The sequence below is a fragment of the Rhineura floridana genome, chromosome 6 (genome assembly GCF_030035675.1).
Source record: "Rhineura floridana isolate rRhiFlo1 chromosome 6, rRhiFlo1.hap2, whole genome shotgun sequence".
Classification (NCBI taxonomy): Eukaryota; Metazoa; Chordata; class Lepidosauria; order Squamata; family Rhineuridae; genus Rhineura; species Rhineura floridana.
Window position 1 is genome coordinate 155,781,372 of NC_084485.1, and position 22,930 is coordinate 155,804,301.

The following is a 22,930-nucleotide window of genomic DNA, read 5'->3' on the forward strand; positions in this document are numbered from 1 at the left end:
TCTAACGATGTGAGAGCAGTTCTGAGTAAGGGGGCCTACCCCAGCACATTGCTTGCAGACTGGGTGCTTGCATGTGAAGAATTTCTATGCTGCTCCTGAAAAGGATGGTGTCTTGTGGACTGTATGCCATGGGCATGGCCCCAGCTCCAGAGCCCAGAGAGCCTTATGTTTGATAGACCTTGCACAAAATGCACCCATACTGATAGTAAAATGGTCAGTGAACAACGTACTTGAAGAACACCTCGTTCTTATGTACCTCTCACCCAGATTTGCTGAGGGAACCCTGTTCTGAGTGCAACTGGCACCTGAGGCCGTGTGGTGAAGTGGTTAAAAGAGAGACTAGGAATGGGGAGACCTAGATTCAAATCGTGACTCATTGGGTCAGTCACCATCTGTCTGCTTAGCCTACATTGTGGATTGTTAGGATAAAATGGGTGGGGGGTGAAGAGAGAAGGAAAGAATAAAGTACCTCACCCTAAGTTCCTTGAAGGAAGCGCAGAATCAAAGTGTAATAACAGTAATACAAGATGGATGACTGTAAGTGTAACGATATGTGGAACTAAGTGAGAGAGTCAGGAAATCAGACAGGAGGAGAAAGCCAGAGATACAGAGGAAAGACAGATTGAGGGAACACAACTTCAACCAGAAGTGACTCAATTCACACGAGCAAGGAGTGAGTGCAGGAGAGTAGGAGGGCAGGAGAAAGCATATTTATTTTGAATGAAAAAAGGCTCCAGTTTATATAGCTGCAGACTCTTCATTAGCAGCAAACACAACCATTTGTGGTGCCTTCCTTTAGGAGAGAATACCACAGAGGAGGTCCAGCCTTCCTAGAATTATCAGGTCTCCTAAAGTCCAGACGCGAAGATGGGGGGTTGGGTGACTGGCAGAGTGGGAGGTTAAAGCATAATGGAGACAGAGGGTGGTGGTACCAGCCTGGTCAGGGAAGAGTCTAGTGATGTTATCAGGTACAGCCAATGGATGCAGCATGGCAAAGTGAATGAAATCTCAATCCAAACAGAAAACAGTCTGTCCTCCAACATTCTGGCTAGACCTCTCCTGAGGCAAAGCAAACCTATTTGGCAGTAGTTCTGAGCATCCTAGAGAAACTTCACGTTAGCATTTAAAAGAGATGGTATGAATTATTCCCGGGTTTGGGGGATGTGCTATAATCACCAGAAATGGAGCTAGTTGGTGTTCTTTTAAAATTCAGAATTCTCATTCTTAATGTGCTTCACAAGTGACTAGGCCTAGAACTGGAACTGAATGACGTAAGTACAGTATGGCCCCACTCATACGGCGAGTTAGCGAAAAGCGAAAATCGCCAAAAAGTGGAACACCGACAATAAAATGGCGCCCGATGCTCTACTCGGAGCGTGTCATGCCGAAAAATGCTGAAAAAGCAAAACAGGCGCCGTATGCGTGGGGCCCTGCTGTAATTGAAAAACGCTGTATTAGTGGAACACTGAGAAGCGGAACGCTGATATGTGGAGCCCTACTGTAATTACACAGCCACAGGAGTGGCTGTATTCTATAGTCAGCATGGAATTTTTGCATTCCGCAATGTTAAATCGAAAAAAAAAAACATGCCATTCTGATGCTTCCCATAAGCTCATTTCAAAACAAAACCTTACAAAACTTAAGTGATCCGACCACTCCTGAAGAAGCCCACCCTGGACCCATTGGTTTGAGACAACTAATGACCGGTTGCAAATACTCTCTTTTTAGGGAAGGTGGTTGAGAAGGTTGTGGTGCAGCAACTGCAAGTACTCTTGGATGAAACAGATTATCTTGACCCATCCCAGTCTGGGTTCAGGCCTGCTTATGGGACTGAATCAGCCTTGGTCACCCTGATGGATGACCTTTATTGGGAGAAGGACAGGGGGAGTGAAACCCTATTATTCTTACTTGATCTCTCAGCGGCTTTTGATACCATTGACCATGGTATCCTTCTGGGCCAACTTGGTGAGATGGGTATTGGACGCACTGTTTCACAGTGGTTCCAATCCTACCTGCAGGGTCGCTCTCAGAGAATAGCATTGGGTGACTGTCTTTCGGACCCCTGGCAGTTGTGCTATGGGGTGCCGCAGGGTACCATCTTGTTTCCCATGCTGTTTAACATCTATATGAAGCCCTTGGGAGCAGTCATCAGGAGATTTGGGGCAACATGACAGCAGTATATTGATGATACCCAGCTCTATTTCTCCATAACATCTGAATCAGGAGAGGCAGTGCAAGCCCTGGACCACTGCCTGGACTCAGTGGTGGGCTGGATGAGGGCCAATAAACTGAGTTTGAATCCTAGCAAGATGGAGGCACTGTGGGTTGGTGGTTCCCGAGTTTGGATAAATGGTCAGTTGCCTGCTTTGGATGGGGTTGTACTCCCTCTGAAAGAGCAGGTCCGTAGTCTGGGGGTGCTTCTGGATCCATCTTTGTCACTAGAAGCCCAGGTGACCTCCGTGGCTACGAGTGCCTTTTACTAGCTTCAGCTGGTAAGACAGCTGCGGCCGTTTCTGGACTGGGATAGCCTGACCACTGTTGTCCATGCACTGGTAACTTCCAGGCTGGATTACTGTAATAATAATAATAAACTTTAATTTATAGGCCGCCTATCTGGCCAATGGCCACTCTAGGCGGCGTACAATAAAGCACGATAAAATACATGGTAAAATATGATACAATAAAAACAATATAACCAGTACAGCACAATGCAAAATTACAATATTTAGTAGAGTTGTCAGTAATACAATTCTGAAGCTAGTTCACCTTAGAAGTCTCAAGTTCATAAAGGCCTGATGGAAAAGCCAAGTCTTCAGGCCTCGGCGAAATATATATAAGGAAGGGGCATGTCGAAGATCTGTTGGGAGGGAGTTCCAAATCGTGGGGGCCGCCACAGAGAAGGCCCTCTCCCGAGTCCTCACCAACCCAATCACTTTAGTTGACGGGACTGAGAGGAGGCCCTGAGTGGCAGATCTTGTAGGGCGGCACAATTTATGACGTTGGAGGCGCTCCATCAGGTATACTGGGCCGAAACCGTACAGGGATTTATAGGTTAATACCAACACCTTGAATTGAGCCCGGAAAATAACTGGAAGCCAGTGTAGATCGTACAGCACTGGGGTAATATGATCATAACGGCGGGTGTTCGTAAGTAGACGAGGCGCCGTATTTTGTACCAGCTGTAATTTCCGGACTGTTTTCAAGGGCAACCCCACGTAGAGCGCATTGCAGTAGTCTAAACAAGAGGTGACCAGAGCGTGTACTACGAGTGGGAGCTGGTGGACAGGAAGGTAGGGTTGCAGTCTTCGTATGAGACGCAATTGACCCCAAGCTGCCCGGCACACCGATGAAACCTGAGCCTCCATGGACAGCTTGGAATCAAGGATCACCCCGAGGCTGCGGATCTGGTCCTTCAGGGGCAATTTTACCCCATTAAATACCAGCTCGATGTTTCCCAACCCCCCCTTGTCTCCCACGAGCAGTACCTCAGTTTTATCAGGATTCAGCTTTAGCCTGTTTCTTCCCATCCATCCACTCACGGATTCCAGACACTTGGACATGGTCTCCACAGCCGACTCTGGTGAGGACTTAAATGTAATACGCTCTATGTGGGGCTGCCCTTGAGGTTGGTCCGGAAGCTGCAGCTGGTGCAAAATGTGGTGGCGAGACTGCTCACTGGGGCAGGGTATCACCAACATGTCACCCCACTGCTGAAAGAATTGCACTGGCTGCCCATTTGCTACTGGGCCAAGTTCAAGGTTCTAGTTTTGGCATACAAAGCCCTATACAGCTTGGGACCAGGATATCTGAAAGACCATCTTACCCCTTATATACCCAGTCAATCACTGCGCTATGCAGCTCTGCAGGTGAGGGCCTTCTGCAGATACCATCTAATCAGGAGGTTTAGTGTGGCAGCACCTACCCTGTGGAATTCACTCACCTTGAATATTAGGCAGGCGCCATCTCTGCTATCTTTTCGGTGCCTTTTGAAGACTTTTCTCTCTCAACAAGCCTTTTAAGTTGAGACCTATCCCAGTCTGTGTCTGTGTTAGAATTGCTTGTTAATGTTTTTTTTAATAATGTTTTAACCCTTTTTTAAAATATGTTTTTAAAGCTTTTAAAAAAATGTTTTTAACGTTGTTTTGTTTTGATATATTTTAAGGTCTGTTTTTATGATGTTTTAAAGTGTTTTTAATGTTTCTGTTTCCCGCCCTGGGCTCCTGCTGGGAGGAAGGGCGGGACATAAAACAAATAATAAATAAATAAATAAATAAATGAAAATACAGTCCTTAACTCAGAAACACTTGTTTAACAACCCTCTAAATTTTCATGGTGATACACAAAACAGTCAGAGAGAATCGAGAGTTCAAAGTGTAAAAAAGAAAAAAACCAGACCCCTTTTGGACCTTTTTCTGTCAGAGTTCTCATAATCTGTTGAAATTCATTAAAAACCAGCCATGTTCACAGAGTACCTCTAATCCTACCACTGACCTTGCCCCATACTCTGACCTTCATTTTCTGCAGTTTAAAAGGTAAAAAAATGTCTGGCTGATTTTTAATTAATTTGAGAAACTTAGCATTGAACTCAATGATAATGTTGGGCATACTCAGTAAGAACCAACTGTCAGTGTTCTAAAAGCCAGAGTCACAGCTGCTGGGCTTGCCTAATCAGGGGGCCACACCCACCCCAGACCTTTATTTCACTTTAGAGAGTCATGGCTTCCCTCAAAGAATCCTGGGAAGTGTAGTTTGTGAAGGGTGCTGAGAGGAGACCCCTATTCCCCTGACAGAGCTCCAGTGGCCAGAGTGGTTTAATTCAGCCACTCTGATTGAAGCTCTGTGAGGGGAACAGGGCCTCTTCTAGCAACTCTCAGCACCCTTCACTAACTACACTTCCCAGGATTCTTTGGGAGAAGACATTACTATCTAAAGGGAAATAAAGGTCTGGTATGGATGTGGCCAGGGACAGATTTGGTTGATATTTGAGTGGGAGGCTACATGTACCTGCTGTAGAATAAAAAGGTGGGGGAAACCCTGAAAAAGAATGACACTGTTCACAATGTTTTCCTCTTGGAAAGGGGCTTCCCCTCTGCCCAGTGGGCACCCATCCAATCTCCTCCCCTCCCCTTCCTGCTCTCCTCCTCCCCTCCCTGCCCCTCCCCCTGGTCAGTTTTGCCTATCCTAAGCATAATTGTACAGGTGTAAATCCCACTGAACTCAAAAAGCATGCAAATGATCATACCTGCCCTCCCCTCCTCCTCCCTCCTATCCCCTCCCTCTTGCCCTTTCCCTCCCCCTCCCTTCCCTTTCCCTTCTCCTTCCAATCTCCTACTCCTACCTACTCCTACTCCTCCCCCATGGTCAGTTTTACCCATCCTAGGACTATGATCTGGGAGACCAGGGTTTAATCCCCACACAGCCATGAAGCTCACTGGATGACCTTGGGCCAGTCACTGCCTCTCAGCCTCAGAGGAAGGCAATGGTAAACCACCTCTGAATACTGCTTACCATGAAAACCCTATTCATAGGGTCGCCATAAGTCGGAATCGACTTGAAGGCAGTCAGTTTCATTTTCAAGCATGATTGCAAGGGAGTAAATTCCATTGAACTCAATAAGCATGCAAATGATTTATTTATTTATTTGTTGAATTTCTATACTGCCCAACTAGCATAGCTCTCTGGGCGGTGTACAACAGAAAAAATATAAATATATACAATAAAATCCTATGATTCAGTGCGAGCAACACGTAAGTAAAAGTCCACAGATCTAAAATCAATTAAAACATACTTAAAAGACTAAAATGCCTGAGAAAAGAGGAAGGTTTTAACTTGGCGCCGAAAAGATAACAACGTCGGCGCCAAGCACACCTCATCGGGAAGACTATTCCACAGTTCGGGGGCCACCACTGAGAAGGCCCTAGTTCTTGTTACCATCCTCCGAGCTTCCCTATGAGTCGGAACTCGGAGGAGGGCCTTCGATGTTGATCGTAGTGTACGGGCAGGTTCATATCGGGAGAGGCGTTCTAGCAGGTATTGTGGTCCTGCACCATATAAGGCTTTATAGGTTAAAACCAGCACTTTAAATTTGGCCCGGAAACATATTGGTAGCCAGTGCAAGCGGGCCAGAACAGGTGTTATATGTTCGGACCGCCTGGTCCTCGTAATCAGTCTGGCCGCCGCATTCTGCACAAGCTGTAACTTCCGAACTGTCTTCAAAGGCAGCCCTACATAGAGCGCATTGCAGTAATCCAGTCAAGAGGTTACCAGAGCATGGACAACTGAGGTGAGGTCCTCCTTGTCCAGATATGGACGTAGCTGGGCTACCAATTGAAGTTGGTAGAACGCATTCCGTGCCACCGAGGCTACTTGAGCCTCGAGTGACAGGGAAGGATCTAAAAATACTCCCAGACTACGAACCCGCTCCTTCATGGGGAGTGTAACCCTGTCCAGAACAGGATGAATATCCACCATCTGATCAGAGAAGCCTCCCACCAACAGCATCTCAGTCTTGTCTGGATTGAGCCTCAGTTTATTAGCTCTCATCCAGTCCATTATCGCAGCCAGGCAACGGTTCAGGACATTGACAGCCTCACCTGAAGAGGATGAAAAGGAGAAGTAGAGCTGCGTGTCATCAGCATACTGATGGCAACGCACTCCAAAACTCCTGATGACCGCACCCAGCGGCTTCATGTAGATGTTAAAAAGCATGAGAGACAAAACCGACCCCTGCGGGACTCCACATTGGAGAGCCCACGGTGTCGAGCAATGTTCCCCAAGCACTACCTTCTGGAGACGACCCGCCAAGTAGGAGCGGAACCACTGCCAAGCTGTGCCCCCAACTCCCAACTCCACGAGCCTCTCCAGAAGGATACCATGGTCGATGGTATCAAAAGCCGCTGAGAGATCAAGGAGAATCAACAGAGTAACACTCCCTCTGTCCCTCTCCCGACATAGGTCATCGTACAGGGCGACCAAGGCTGTCTCAGTACCGAAACCGGGCCTAAAACCCGATTGAAATGGATCTAGATAATCGGTTTCATCCAATAGCACCTGGAGATGGCCAGCAACCACTCGTTCCAAGATCTTGCCCAGGAATGGAACATTCGCGACTGGTCTATAACTATTAAGATTTTCGGGGTCCAAGGAGGATTTCTTCAGGAGTGGTCTCACTACCGCCTCTTTCAGACGGCCAGGGACCACTCCCTCTCGTAAAGAGGCATTTATCACTTCCCTGGCCCAGTCAGCTGTTCCATCCCTGCTAGTTTTTATAAGCCAAGAGGGGCAAGGATCTAGAACAGAAGTGGTTGCACGGACCTGTCCAAGCACTTTGTCCACGTCCTCGAGCTGAACCAACTGAAACTCATCCAATAAAACATGACAGGACTGTGCTCCGGACACCTCATTCGGATCAACTGCTATAAACTGAGAGTCTAAGTCCCAGCGGATGCATCGGATCTTATTCTGGAAGTGCCCAGCAAACTCATTACAGCGGGCTACTGATGACACTATTGAGTCCTTAGGGCCTGAATGAAGTAGCCCTCAGACAACTCTAAAGAGCTCCACTGGTCGGCAAAGAGATGATTTAATAGTGGCAGCAAAATATTGTTTTTTCGTCACCCTCACCGCTACTAAGTACAACTTAGTAGAGGCACTTACCAGTGCATAATTGCATCCGTCGGTGTCAGGCCCAGGATGGGACTCAGGAATCAGACTCGTGGTTGAAAGCAATTCAGTTTTTATTAAGGTAATATCCAAACAGAGACTGCGCCTTCTCATGAAGCAACACAGAGTTACAGCTCCTGCGACTTAGAAAGAGAGTTGACAGAGCAAGGAACTGCTTTCCCGCCTGTCTCTTAAGAAGGGGCCAAACGGGTGCAAAGCCTTTCACTCCTCCTTAATGGACCCTCAGTCACCACCCTCCTTCCCCCCCTCCTCTCTTGTCTTTTCAACTGTCTTCGAGTACGCGGCGACGGGGGAAGTACGGGCCCCTCCTCTTCTGAAGTCTCCGACTCCGGTATGGGGGAAAGGGGGGGAGTTTTAAAACTGTCTTGTGGCTTTTCTGTCTTGGGCAGCCCTCCCTCTTCCCCTGCCTGTTCTGAGCTTCGGAGCAGAGGAGGCGTGGGAACTTCAAGGGAAGACTCTGAAGCTGTAAAGCCTTCAAGGTCCCCATTGCTAGGTAACCCTATCTCTGGAATTTCCTCTGCTTCGTCTTCGCTCCACTCTGACGATGAGACCCCCTCCCTTCTCTCCGGTTCTTCTGAATCCAGTTCTGCTGAATCCCCTGGACCCCAACCCTGCCCCTGGACAGTCGGGAGTTCGCCTCCACCTCCGCTCAAGCCGCCTCCTATCTTGCTTCATCGCTCTCAGCTCTGGGGTATACCATGGAGCTGTATGAGCTCTGCACAGGAGAGGGCGCGCAGGAGCAATCGTGTCAACACCCCGGGTCATCTCCGCATTCCACAGTTCAACCAGGGCGTCGACAGGAGCGCCAGGCTTATCAGCCGGAAAATCCCCCAGAGCCCTTTGAAAACCTTCCGGATTCATTAGTCTCCGGGGGCAGACCAATTTAATAGGTCCCCCACCCTTGCAGAGGGGAAAAGCCACTGTAAGTCTGAACTTCAACAAGTGGTGATCTGTCCATGACAAAGGGAGAGATGTAAAACTCCCCACATCCAGATCACCATCTCCATGTCCAGTAGCAAAAATAAGATCTAGAGTATGCCCCGACACGTGTGTTGGGCCACTAACATATTGGGACAGCCCCATGGTTGTCATGGAGGCCATGAAGTCCTGAGCCGCCCCAGATAAAGTAGCCTCGGCATGGATGTTGACATCCCCCAGTACTAATAGTCTGGGGGATCTAAGCAATACCTCCGAGACCACTTCCATCAGCTCAGTTAGGGAAGCTGTTGGGCAGCAGGGTGGGCGGTACACCAACAAGATTCCCAATCTGTCCCTTTGACCCAACACAAGGTGCAAACACTCCAGGCCAGTAGCTACATGAACATGGTGCTTGATGAGAGGGATGGAACTCCTATAGACCACAGCAACCCCACCTCCCCGACCCTCGGATCTACCATGGTGCTGAACCAGGTACCCAGGTGGGCAGAGCTGGGAGAGACTAGTTCCTCCCTGCTCACCCACCCAGGTCTCGGTTATGCTTGCCAGATCGGCTGCCTCATCCACAATCAAATCATGGACGAGGGAGATTTTATTATGTACTGATCTGGCATTTAAGAGCAGCAACTGGAGATCCGAAAGTTGGCTGAGAGGACAACCAACAACCCTGCGGATGTGAGAAGGACTGGAACAAGGCACAGCCACTACTTGTATGGGCCGCGTTCCCCTTACCTGGCATGTCCTTGACACAGCGCCATACCTCCCTCTGCCCGTCCTACACTAATTGGGGCCCTGACAAGTCCTCCCATTTGGTGGAAAAACCTCTTTCCCAGGCACATAAAAACTTAGATATACAAACTCACGTATTCACTCGCATCAAACACAATCACAGATAAACACCCACACATTCCTTCACAACCAAACACACAAAACACAGTCCCACACTTTATACAAGCAGACACTGACGTCGGATGATGTTAAAAAATCAAACCTGCCCTCCCCTCCTCCTCCCTCCCACCACCTCCCTTTTACCCCTTCCCTCCCCCTTCATCCCTCCCCCTCCACTTTCCATTCCATTTCCCTCTCCCTCCTTCTGCTCCCCTCCCCCCTTCCTTTTCCACTCTATTCTCCCCTCCCTCTCCTCCTCCTCAAACCTCCCCTCCCCCTGCTCCCCTTCCCATCCCTGTGGTCAGTTTCACCTATCCTAACCATGATTGCAGGGGAGTAAATCCCACTGAACTCAATAAGCATGCAAATGATCTATCCATTCTTGGCAAACTTGCACAAGAACCAATTTCTTACCTCTCGGATTAAAAAGCAGAGAAATTCACTAACAGGCAAAAAACCTTGCCGTTTAAGAATGTACCTATAGCCAACAGATATTTCAATCAAACTTTAAAAAGCAGGGAAATTGGGCGGCTATAGTGAATGAACTAGGGGAGCAGGAGACCTGACCTCCTCTCTGAGATATTGTACTGCCCTACAAAGTTGTCAAAATGCAAACACAATTTGGGTTGGTCTTTCACAGTCCAATCCACTTCCTGTGTAGCTTGGAAGAATTTGGTAACATGTGCCTCTGAGCATATAGTGAGTGGTGGCAACACCTGCAATCAGTCCAAATAGCAGAAACAAGACAAGTGCTATGCTAATCTTGTTTTAGCAGGGAGATAGCAACAATATTAAAACAGTTGCTATAGTTCAGATAGTCACTTTAAATATGTTTGATTTATGTTGCAATTTTAGTGAAGTTTCCTATAGTAAATCATTTTCTTTTGCTTCTGTTTCTGTGAATATGTGAAGTACAGAAACATTAAAAAAAAGTTCCACAAACAACTGTGAAATAATGGCACTGACTGTTCTGCAGAATAGTTTCCAATGGACATGAGGAGTGTCTCAGTTTGCACAAAACAGTGGGAGGTGAAATATATTCTAGCAAAAATTCTAGGTGTGCTCTATGTTTTTAATTGACCATGCCCACCTTTCCTTAAGTGGAGTTGTTTAAGCATAGCAGGCAGAAAGCATGCATCTTGGGACGCCAGTTTGCTTTTTTCCAACACCTAGAGTAATTGCTTAAGTAGCAACATATTGTAATCAGTCTGATTTTATATCAAACTGCAATTCCAGATTCAACTGTTAATGCACGCAAAATATAAAAAGAGCATATCCACCAGTTTGAAACACAAAAGGCTGTCTTCATCATATGACGACCAATAAAAAGGCATTGAAATTAATAAAAATCAATTTGACACATATTTCTAGGATGAATAATGAGAGAAATATAATTTTGTAAGTTAGATTCTCTGTAGAAACAGCAGTAACACAGAAAAGAAGCAAAGAAGAACACCAACAAACATACAAACATGTAATTCTCCATCTTTGGAGATGGCAGGTGTTACCAACAGAGGCACATTATCAAATTCTTCCAAGCTACACAGGAAATGGATTGGACTGTGAAAGACCAACCCAAATTGTCTTTGCATTCTGACCAATTTGTAGGGCAGTACAATATCTCAGAGAGGAGGTCAGGTCTCCTGCTTCCCTGGTGCATTCACTATAGCTGCCCAATTTCCCTGCTTTTTAAAGTTTGATTGAAATATCTATTGGCTGTATGTACGTTCTTAAACCACAAGGCTTTTTGCCTATTAGTGAATCATAACTTCCTGTTACCTTGGTGGTCAGACAGTTGGCTATAGAAGCTCACAAGCAGGACATCCTTGATCTGGGGAGGCCCCGAGCTCTGTTTTGAATGAAGGTTCCAGGTTTAATCCCTGGTACCACCAAGTGAGGCTGGGAGAGATCCTTGCCTGAGATCATGGAGAGCTGCTGCCAATCAGTATAGACAATGCTGAGATAGGTTGACCCATGGTCTGACTTGGTATAAGGCAGCTTCCCGTTCCTTTTTAAGGCTGATGTTCTGTGAGGCTTGGCTGTGCAGCTTGAGACTTGGGTGAATATGAGCCTCTAGATGTTTGCTGCCAGTTTTACTTGCTAGAATAGCTTTTAATGTATTTAGCTAAGCTTAATTAATCACAGATGCACAGAGCCAGATGGCAGGGAGAGCTGGTGTCAGCACCTGGCATCCTTGGGCAACTGCCACAACTAATGCTTAATTGGGTGCTACATTAAACTTTTTCTGGCATTCCGATCAGGGCTGGGCCGCTATGTCTTGCTGCCATTTTAATCTCCCACAATGCATTAGAGCAACAGTACATCAGGCCAGGCAGGCCCTTTGGGACCTTGAAAAGGCAACTCAAGCCTGGAACAAGTCCTGCAAGCTGGAACCAAGCAGTCTTTTGTTTAAGTCCAAATTTCAAGGTAGAATCCATGTATGAGCCCCTCCTCTCCAAAACTATATTTTACACCTGGTCAACTCCACTGGGAGGTTCTGATCTATCATTCAAGAATTGCTCTAATTTGCCCTGATATCAAATGCTGAGCCATTAAAATAATTTGTAGTGTACTTAGATGGTTTTAGTGTCGTATTCCCCCACCACCACCTCGGGTAAATTGCTTGCTACTGTGTCCACTGCCTTCAACAAAACTACCTTGGAGTTTGCTTTGCTGGCCTCAGTCACACTCCCTTGAAGACAAAACAATATGCTCTCGAGAAGCAAGACAGCCACTGACCACATCTTGTCCTGTCTCCATGGCATGGCATGTCTATTTCCTCCACTCCCACCCCGCTTAATTAGCTACTACTTGTGGGAGGGAGCAGGTAAATAAAATGTGATTGTGCCATGTCATTTTAAATTAAAGATTACCTAGGAGACACAGGAAGGAGATGGAAGCTGTTGTTGTTGGTAGTATGGCCATGTGTCCTATTTTACAGAAGACAGCCCTCTGTTTGAAAGCCAGTGAGAGGACAGCCCTCTGTTTGAAGATGGCCTCTATCATCATCATCATCATCATCATCAATATGTTTTGTTTCTATGCTGCCGTTTGGCCAAAAGGCCCTCAAGGCAGCTTACAAAAAATAAACACAAATATAGAAATACATATCAATAAAAACAGTACAGTTTACAAAAATTAAATAACAAGATGTTATTAAAAAGCAACTATAACAACTTTCAATGAAAATACAGTAACAAGTCACACTTTCCTAACACTTTCCTAATACCTAACAATTAGTCAATGTCTACTAGTTCTTACATCAATATGTTGACATCAGAACATGATGCCACTGAGGTGTCCTGCTTGCCCTGCATTTGCCAGTCCTAATACAGGAAAAGGAGCAGAAGCAGTCCCGCTTTTTGCCAATATACATGGTGTCCACAGGAAGCAGTACTTCAACTTGATCAAGGAGTGAAGTGGTCGACGTTTGAAGGACAGAACTGGTTTTTAAAGATAAAGAACCATTAAAAAGGTGAACAGGCCTTGAGGTTGCCCATCAACAGTTAGCACCACGTCACAGTCTTCCCCACTATGGAGAAATAGTTATTTCTAAATATGCATCTATATGCAAATTTTGTGCAACCAGTGTTCTCTTTCTTGTGATACATTTCCTCTTTGTTTTGTTTTTGGCGACGCATAAGTAGCCACCTTATTTGGGCCAGAGTGGGACACAGTAGATTCAAATGCTAGCAAAATAAGAACTCATCAGTGGAGCCTTTTGCTCCTCTACTGCCCCTTAATTACTTGCCCCCTTACCTTCTTCCTGCTTTTCGCTTTCAAGCAGGGCCATCACCTCCATCTCCTCCTCGAACGACACCACATCATCTACATCCACTATTGTGGAAGTATGGACTTGATTGTCTGCCTCAAGGGTGCTCTTGGTCTCCTTCCTCTCTTTCCTCCTGGTGAACTCCTGCTTCTCTTTGCTAGCTTTCCAGCTGTGTTCCACCTTCTCCTTCTTCTTGCCATCTGGAGCTGCCTGCTCTCTGCTTCTCCTGTGGCGCTCCCTAGAAGAGCTCTGGGACTTCTTTTCTGCCCTCATTTAGTGAGTGAGTGCTAAGGAAAAGCAGGTTTTTATGAGGATGTGGGAGTTTGTGCTGCCTGGCCATATATCCTGTCCAAAAGGGAGGGCCAGAGAGAGAGAAAATTAAGCATCCAGGAGGAGGATCCTTATTCCCATAGACAGGAGCTGTTGGACAGTGGATTTTTGCAGAGTGGTTGTGTTTCTTACCTGCCCTTCACCATAAGTTCTGAGGGTGAGTTACAACAATATAATCTTACAGCTATAAAAATAAGTAAAACGGTTCCATACAGAACAGTATAGAGTGTTGGAAAAGAAGAAGCAACAATATGAACAGTGAACTGCCCTCTAGAAGAAGGGTTCCCAAATTGTGGACCGCAGCATGTCTGGGGATTTGTGGTTGAAGATGGGAGATGGCACATTCATCACATTAAATATTCACATTAATTTTTAATTGTATTTTTCTTGCTTCCTATATTTCTAATAATATTTTCCGTTTCATAGTGCAATACATTAAAACACAATATATAAGACATGAAAGAAGCAATACAAATAAAATTAAAAACCATACAGCATCTAGCACAACACATTACAATTGCAACAAGAGGCAGAAAAATCATTCAGTGATCCACCAAGACCCCAAATGATTTTCAAGTGATCTGTGGGAGAAAAGGTTTGGGAACCACTGATCCAGAACAATCACAAGAACAGTGAAGCCAATGTTGTTGAATGCTAATACGATTTACAGATCCCAGAACTCATTTTAGGAATTTAGTTAGGCTCCAGGTCTCCTGAGTGCACAGAGGAACTGACATCAAATCCCATGGAGTGGGAATAGTGTCCAACACTTCTAAGTTATGACACTCTGGAATGCCCTCCCCTCTCCTCTCAAGTGTGATTGGGTAGCACCAACACTGATGGAGTTTTGATGCCAGGTAAAAATCTGGCTGTTCCTACAGGCATTTTACTTGGGTGACATAGCTATGTTGTTAATATTTTGGAATCTAAATTGTATTTAAACTGAATTTTTTTTGTACTTTAACACTGCTCCTCATTCTGGGATTGTGTGAACAGTGAAGAGTGGATTATAATAATAATAATAATAATTATTATTATTATTATTATAAATAATGTAAATAAATAACAATAAAGATTTAACAGATGAGAATAGGCACAGAGCTATAAGACCCCAATTATCACTCCAAGAATCACCGCCTGAGCCTCCCCACCTCCACCAAATATATATAGTTTTGCACATGGCTGCAGTGTATTTTCTTTTCCTTGTATTCTTTTATTCTTCAATAGCTCATCCTCCACTTATTCTCAAAATCATGAGAATGGTCTTTTAATTAAAAATATGCTTGTAATACACATCATCAACAGTTCAAAATATACTTTAACAGCTGTATAATAGTAGGCTGTGTGGCACCTTCATGTCCATGTTATATTATTGTAATTTTTTATTCTTTGTACTAGGGGCTGTTGCTTCTGCTCACTTCGCTTGCCAACCCCACCTACACCTCACCCTACAGCACCCCGAGACCTACCCCCACACCCTCTGCCAGGCATCCCCTAGCCATCTCTCCATCTCCTCTGCCAAGTTGCCCTCTACCACTCCCCCAACTGCATATGCCAGGTGCCCCTAACAGTCCCTCCACCCCCTCATCAACCCTACCACACACGGGTTGCCTGAGCCCCCCCCAATGCGCACACTAGTTGCCAAATCTTCCTGGTCTTCCTCCATGTGTCTCCAAACCTCCGCCTTCCCCCTCCAAGGGCCTCCAAGCCTCCTCTGTCCCTCATTGGTCTCCAAACCTCTCCTCCCCCTCCTTGAGTCTCCAAACCTTCCCCACCCCTCCAAGGGCCTCCAGACCTCCCCCTACCCCCTCTACAGGTCTCCAACCCCCTCTCACTCCCAGCTTACCTTCTGGCCTTGCTGCTACTGCTGCTGCTTACTCACTTGCTCGGTCGGTCTCAGCAAGGTCCCGGCTGGACCCCCCCCGCTAGCCCCCCCCATGCCCCTCTCATAATTGTTGCTGCTTCTTCCTCTTCTCCGTGCCATAGCAGCCAAAGTTTGCCTCTTCTTGCCCTTCTTGCTTGTAAGCATAATGCTATTTGTGAACGCTTCAGTGCAGGTACACACCTGCGCAGAAGCTTTCACAGGTAGCATGATGCTTACAAAAATATAATATAGTAAGAAACTTTTCTGAGAACTTGTTAAAGGGTGGGATATCATATAATTCCCTATAATGCTCATAGTTCTATTCTGACATTTTAACTTCTAGAGTTATCTGAGAAAGAGACGAAACAGAAAGAACAACAACTTAAGAAACTGGCATGGTTCTTTTTAACAAGACATCTCTAAGACACAACATAGGGACAAAAGCAGGACACTGATGTGCCCAGGATAGGGGCAAGAAAAACAGGGTTGTCCCTATTAAAAAAAAAGGCAGCTAGAGAATATGAATACTTCCTGTATAAGTGCCTCTTGCAAGGAGCCTGATTTATATAATTAATAAGATCTATATGCCCTACTGCTATGTCTGACAATAAATAAAAATTACACACAGAGCAATAGGCAAAGCATTACCAAGATGCAATAATAAAAGCAGTAAAATAGCAATGAAAGAACCAAGATGGCTGACAATGTGATGTTGTTGGAAGATAATACAACAGTGAAGACTGAGTGGGCCTCTCTCAAGAGATGGCATTCCAGAAGTTTGGTGCTACAGCTGTAAAGGTCTTTTTAGTGGTTTTCTCGTAATCACTTGCCACATGCTTCAATTGGTAGGGCTACACAAAGCAGGACCCTGGATATTAATAAGGAGGTGCATTAGCCTTCTATTACCATATTAGCACAGGTACCAAGGTCCATACATGTTATGTAGCCAGCAGCAAACAAGGATTTGCAGCCCAGTACACACTTAAGAGGGATTGATAGCCAGTCTTGGCCTCTTACGATATTGCACTGAGTACAAGATTGATTGTGTGTGTGTAGCTCTGAACAAAATTATGAATTGCTATCTGGAGCTTATACAATTGACTGCTACACATCCAGTGCAATGGTGTAACACATCCCAGCAATGTGACCTCACCCAAGACCCACTGCCAAGAGCAGAGAAGGAACTAGATTCTTGCCACACTAGTGGCTCTCCACATCATAGCCATGGCACTCAAAGGCAGTTATGTTTGAGAATGTGCTAAAGAGTTTTGGGGGAAATTCCTCTGATTAGTTCTGAGTAAAAAACAACAACATATAATTTAAAGGTGGTATAATTTTTTTAAAAAAATACAGTACTCTAGCACATATTCCCCATTTATTTAAGTGGGACGTCATTTCTGTGTATGTGAAGAACTAGGCCCCTTGAGATTAGTGCTGAGTTAGTAATAATCGTCCTTAAATGCTGTTGTGTGAGGAGGAAAAATGAGTGGATTTAAGGAGGTAATCTTGTGTTTTCCCTCTCCTTGAATTCCTTTGTAATTAGAAATGTGTGCTACTCTCTTAAGTTGGGTTATTGTAAACACAAATTACTCAGCTTTTAATTCCCTTGTGTAAGCTATTAGGAAAAGGAGGCCTTGTTTAATATATTTCTAGTTTTACAGATAATTATTACAAAACAAGTAGTGAAGCAGATGGCACTGATTTATGGTTCTTGGGAGAGCCCACTGCAGTAAATCAAAATATGTATCTATATTGTAAATGCACTAAGGGACTGTTTATGGAAGTGAAGGTTCTGGCAGAGATTGGCTGTAATGTGATGGCATGGTCACAAAAATTGTAACTAGTCAAAATGAATGTTTTGACAAACTACGAAGGCCTTACTTGTGATTAACACAATGCCATACCTGCCACACAAACTTACACACCATTACACACAAAGTGTAAGGCAGCAGCACACACATTAACATGGAAGCTCTAGGAATGATCCAGAATGGCCAGTGGTGAGGGAGTGTCCCCCTAGGTTCCCCTCCATGGTGGTGGCAGTTTCAGTAGGAACATAGGGAGTGACTTTTCATCCTGAGTCAGACCATTTGGCCGTCAGTATTGCTTTCACTGACTGGCAGTGGGTCTCTAGAGTTTCAGGCTGGGAGTCTCTCTAGCCCTACCTGAAGATCCTGGAGACTGGACCTGGGACCTTCTGCATTCAGAGCAGATGCTTTACCAACACTGAGCTTACAGTCCTTCCCCCGATTAACTGAGGAGGCTTCTTGATCCTCATCCCACTTTCCCAATGGCAGTGGCTAACAAACACAATGGAATAGACCTTATGGGACTAAGTACTCTTCCTGCAAGGGAATGGAGGCTACATCTGGTAACCCCAGCCATTAAGAATCAAGCTCTAGTAGCCCAGCCTCTTTGTCTGCATAGCTTTGTCTTGTTTTTTGTTTCTTGATGTGTGATGGAATGCTAAGAACTCATTCACTTTTGTAGTGTAGTTAGTTCTTATTTTGTTCATTCTCAACAGTTATTGTGCTTCACCTGCTCCAGACCTTTGCATCCCCCTTGAGCCAACCAAATGCAGTAGAATCTTTCTGTAGTCTCAAGCTCAGTGGCTTCCAGATAAGGGAAACTCTGTATTCCAAGGCTAAGGAGTTGTCACTCCAGTATCCGCAAGCAGAAATGCTAGTAAGTTAAGCCAAAATCCTGTAGCAGTGAGTTCCACATCTTAATTTTGCATTGATGTAAACCAGTGGTGCAACTAAGGCCATGCAAATGGGAAGGCACATGGGTGGCTTATTGAACTTTGTATCCCCAAGTGTGTATATTTAGAGTCAAATTGCACATGATTGGAAGATCTGTGATTAGATCTCACTGATGTCTCTTAGGGTGCTTCCAGACTATTGCTAACACATCCACACCATATATTTAAAGTAGATGACTTCCCTCAATGACCCCTGGGAACTTTAGCTCTGTGAGGGGTAAATTACACTTCCCAGGGTTCTTTGGTGGAAGCCATGCCCTTTAAATATATAGTGTGGCTGTGACCCTAGGATTGAATCACATTCAGGCAAATTCAGGTTGCTCAATTAAGGCAGATTTGGGCTCTTGTGCAACAAACCCACTTTGCCAAAAATTGGACTTTTTGTAGTAAGATAATAAGATTGCTTAAGCCTTATTATTGATTACATGCTAGCTTAAATGTCACCGTGTCCCTCTGTGCTGACAGTGTCATTATAAAGTATAGGCAACTAGATGGGGTCTGGACTTAATTATATCTTGGGAATCTGGATGGAGTCAGACTCTCTCTGTTACTGTTCTGTTTTGAAGAGAGACAATAAAGTTACTTATTATCAGTTCTGCTCCCACATTAGAAACAGTAATATTCAGAATTCTACTACTCAAGTTGCCGTCCTAGGACAAGGAATTTCAAAGGGAAGCTCGAATGTAAAACTGTTGAATCAACATGCTAAATTATTTTTTTGTGTATTTTTAAAATTTGTGTATATATCACACACAAAACCAAATACAACATACAATACTAACATATAGTATAATAAGCTATAAAATATTATAATAGCAAATCTATAATATAAACTAATTGTTTCCTGTAAACATTAGTATTAAATTCTTAGTAGGGTTGCCCGGTCAGAAGCAACCCAAACCCTGAAATTTGGAGGGTGGGCCTGAGTGATGTCATAGGGGCGGGCCCAAGTGGTGTAACGGGGCGGGCCCAAGTGATGTCATTAAGCATGATACATTAAGCACCAACCACAGTTGCTTGGCGGATACAATTCAAACAAAAACATTTATCTGATTGGAAATTAAGATAGAAATCTTAGCTAAAAGATAGATCCTGGGTAGGGAACATTTAATCTAGCCAACTTGCTTCTGGCAAAAAGGGTTTAAGTACCCTCAAGCCAGTCCAGTCACCAGAAGGCCATTGTAGGAAAAAAGGAGCCTAGTGTTGTTGAGATGTTAGATGGAAGCACTCAGGAGTAAAGATGGATGCTCCCAAAGGCTGCATTTCTAAACACATTTACTAAAGGACTAAGCCCCATAGAACTCAATAGGACTTACTTCTGAATAGATATGGTTTGGATTGTGTTGTTGGTAAAGCTTGACCAGGGATCCTCTGCAAAGATACCCATATCCAAGTAGGGTTGGCAACCCCCTGCCTGGAATACCCTGCTCCTATGTTTTAACATGGCTGCTCTAAATGTCTTTACAGATTTGACCCTTCACTTCAGAAAAAGTTCTGAGAAATGAGTAAGAGTAAGAAGATTCTCTACTCTTTTCTGTCTCCCCTGTGGGCTGCTATAAACTCACTTTGACAGCCAACCCAATTCCTGTGAATAATAATTAACAGAGAGAAAACAGACATAGTTTGGTCTGCCTTCATAAGCAGCAGCTTGGGAACAAACAACAATTGCAGCCATGCTGCCCAGTGTGTGAATTCTCTTTTACCACCATTGAGCAAGAAACAAACCATCATGCAAACAACAAGATGCATCATCAATGGCTTTAAGGGGGTTGAGTGGAGCGCATGGAACCACTGTTGCTTCTGTGGATGAAAGAATGAGGATAAAGGTAAATGGAATACAAATAGAAAAAGAAAAACAAAAGACAGTGATGATTTCCTAAATGAAACACCATATCAACCACAACATGATTCCTATGAGTAAGGCAGAAAACTCAGCATCCCACAAGCAGTCAGGATTCCTAACCAAAACCCAAAACTAAAAAAATCCTGGCAGCCAGTTAGCCAAGGTCACAGAAATCCCCATACTGCACACCCTGACCCAGGGGCTGCAGTTAGTGCAGAATGCTGTGGCATGATTGCTAACATGAGCGCGACCCTATCAGCACATAATATATTTGCTCTGAAATCTGCACTGGTTGCTGATTGCTACCAGGCCAAGTTCAAGGTGTGCTTTCCATGTTAAGGGTTCCACATAGTACTTGTTCTGCTCTTGTAAGAAATCAGTCCTTTAGTGTGGCAGCACCTACGCTTGGGAACTCCCTGCCTATTGACATTAGGCAGACACCTTCATTGTACTCTTTTTGGCACCTGATAAAACATTTTTGTTTAGGCAAGCCTACCCAGGCATGTAGAAGGTATTATGTTTTTGTCTATTTTTAACTCACTGTTGGTTTTATTATTTTAATAAATACATGTCTTTAACTGTTTTGCCAATAATTTTATTGTTTTAATTCTTTCTGTAAACTGCTTTGAGATTAAAGTGGTATATAAATGTTGTAATTAAAATGCATAAATAAATGTTGGAGTCATTGTGGCCCTTGGATCTCTTTTCATTTTTAGGAACAAAGGAATCTGCCTTGTACCTACTCAGGCCATTTGGTACCATCTAGCTGACTACTGATGACATGGACTAGCATTGGCTCTCCAGGATTCCAGGCAATAGTCTCTTCCAGATATTGAATTTTGGACATTTGCATGCAAAGCATATGTCCTACCACTGAACAACAGCCCTTCCCCTGTTTAAAAAAGTATATTTTAAAATGGTTCTTTATCTTTTCAATTCACTATTGAATGCACATCATACCTAGGGCAGATCCAGACCATTCATTTAAAGCACATTCAACACAATTGAAGCACATGAATCCCACCACAGAATCATGGGAACTGTAGTTTGTTAAGGGTGGTGGGAACTATAACTGTGAGGGGGAAACTACACTTCCCAGGATTCTTTAGGGGATGTCATGCGCTTTAAATGCAAGTTGGATGCGCTTTAAACATATTGTGTGTGTCTACTTAATAAACTTTGCCTGGATATAAATCGTTTTAATTAATTTTTAAAAATGGAAATGAGCTACAAAGTTTACTGGGTGACCATGGGCTACTCACTGTCTCTCAGCCTAATCTGCCTCTTAGGATGAAAACAACAGAGGGGAATCATGAACACCCCAAGGAATAATGGCACACTGAGCATGGGGTTAACTATTATTTTAACAGCCTTATAACTCACTGAGCAAGTTTACAGTCAGGAAAAAGAGCACAAGTACTGAAAGTGACTGCTAGAGCATTTAAATGAACATGGACTGCCTTCAAGTCGATTCTGACTTATGGCGACCCTCTGAATAGGGATTTCATGGTAAGCGGTATTCAGAGGTGGTTGACCATTGCCGCCTTCTGAGGCTGAGAGGCAGTGACTGGCCCAAGGTCATCCAGTGAGTTTCATGGCTGTGGTCTCCCAGGTTGTAGTCCAACACTCTAATCGCTACACCACACTGGACTTCCCTGCAAATGATCAGATGCATGCTCTGAGAAGGGATGCCTGTCATCCTCTTCCTTTATATTAATGCTTCAAATACTGTAGATTTTACATGCATTTTAATTTTATTAAAAAATGTGGGTAAAAATGAATTTGTGGGTGGAGAAGGGAAATTATAACTATCTTAAGACACTGGAATACATTTATCTTGATGCTGATTAGTGAATATGGTAACATCAGTAAAAGAGTATCAGTTTGGGCCAAAGCTTTTGTTATCCACCATAAGCCCAAGGGACACAATAAGCCAGAAACTGAAATCAGTAGCTTCAAGAAGTTCAATAGAAAAAACTATGGGTGTAGGGAATTTCTTAGCCTACAGCTTCTGAAGCAGTTATAAACTTCACAACTTCTCAATTCAGCACTGAAAAGGCTTCAAACATTTCTACATTAAATTCCTGTTTCATGTATATTAGAAAAGGCGATCGTAGTTCTTCAAATTGTTTAGGGTTGGTTTTGTCTGTGTGTCCTCTTAACTGTGTAATTTGTCCATTTTGATATCGTTGCTACATCACGGCAAATCTTGTTTCTGTCGGCACTCAATCTCTACTCCCCCTTACGGCCAATAACATTCGTGCAACTATTGTTCAATTCCATATGGGTCTGAATCGACGTAATGGTTTTCTCAGGCATTAAATATGTTAAATAACATTGCTAAGTTGATTATGGGCTACGTTGCTTATTTTGCGTACATTCAGTCTATAACTGAATTGTCACTGCTTGCACTTTTTGCATTACACTTCCGTCTGATCTCACTGCGCTTACAGAGCTTGGAAAAGTTACTTTTTTGAACTATAACTCCAATGAGCCTCAGCCAGCATGGCCACTGGATTGGGCTGATGGGAGTTGTAGTTCAAAAAAGTAACTTTTCCAAGCACCCAACCTGTGTGTGCGTGTGAAGTCTCTGTTTTGGGGGGCCACACTCGCTAAGCAGGGCTACCCCAGTGGATATAAAACTCTTCGCTCGCTGAATCCTGGGGATATGCAGTTTGGTGAGATCGCAGGAACTCATTCCTTCGCAGAACTGTGACCTTTATTTATTTATGTTTTAAGATTGCAGTGGCTGCAAGCAACTCCCCTCGGAGTTCTGGCCTTGACCCTTGAGCAGCCGAGGAAAGGTTATCGCCATCAGAGCCTTTCTGTCCCACACGACCCTCTTTCTCTATG

At 44.4% G+C, this 22,930-nt stretch overlaps 1 protein-coding gene across 1 annotated transcript in view; it reads right to left on the bottom strand.

Annotated features, from left to right (window-relative positions):
* Positions 1-13,552, bottom strand: part of NPHS2 (NPHS2 stomatin family member, podocin) — a 29,416-nt gene extending 15,864 nt beyond the window's left edge. The window contains exon 1 of the mRNA XM_061630589.1: positions 13,267-13,552. Coding sequence (XP_061486573.1) covers positions 13,267-13,552 — 286 coding nt within the window. The remainder of the gene's footprint in view (positions 1-13,266) is intronic.
* Between the last annotated feature and the right edge of the window lie 9,378 nt (positions 13,553-22,930).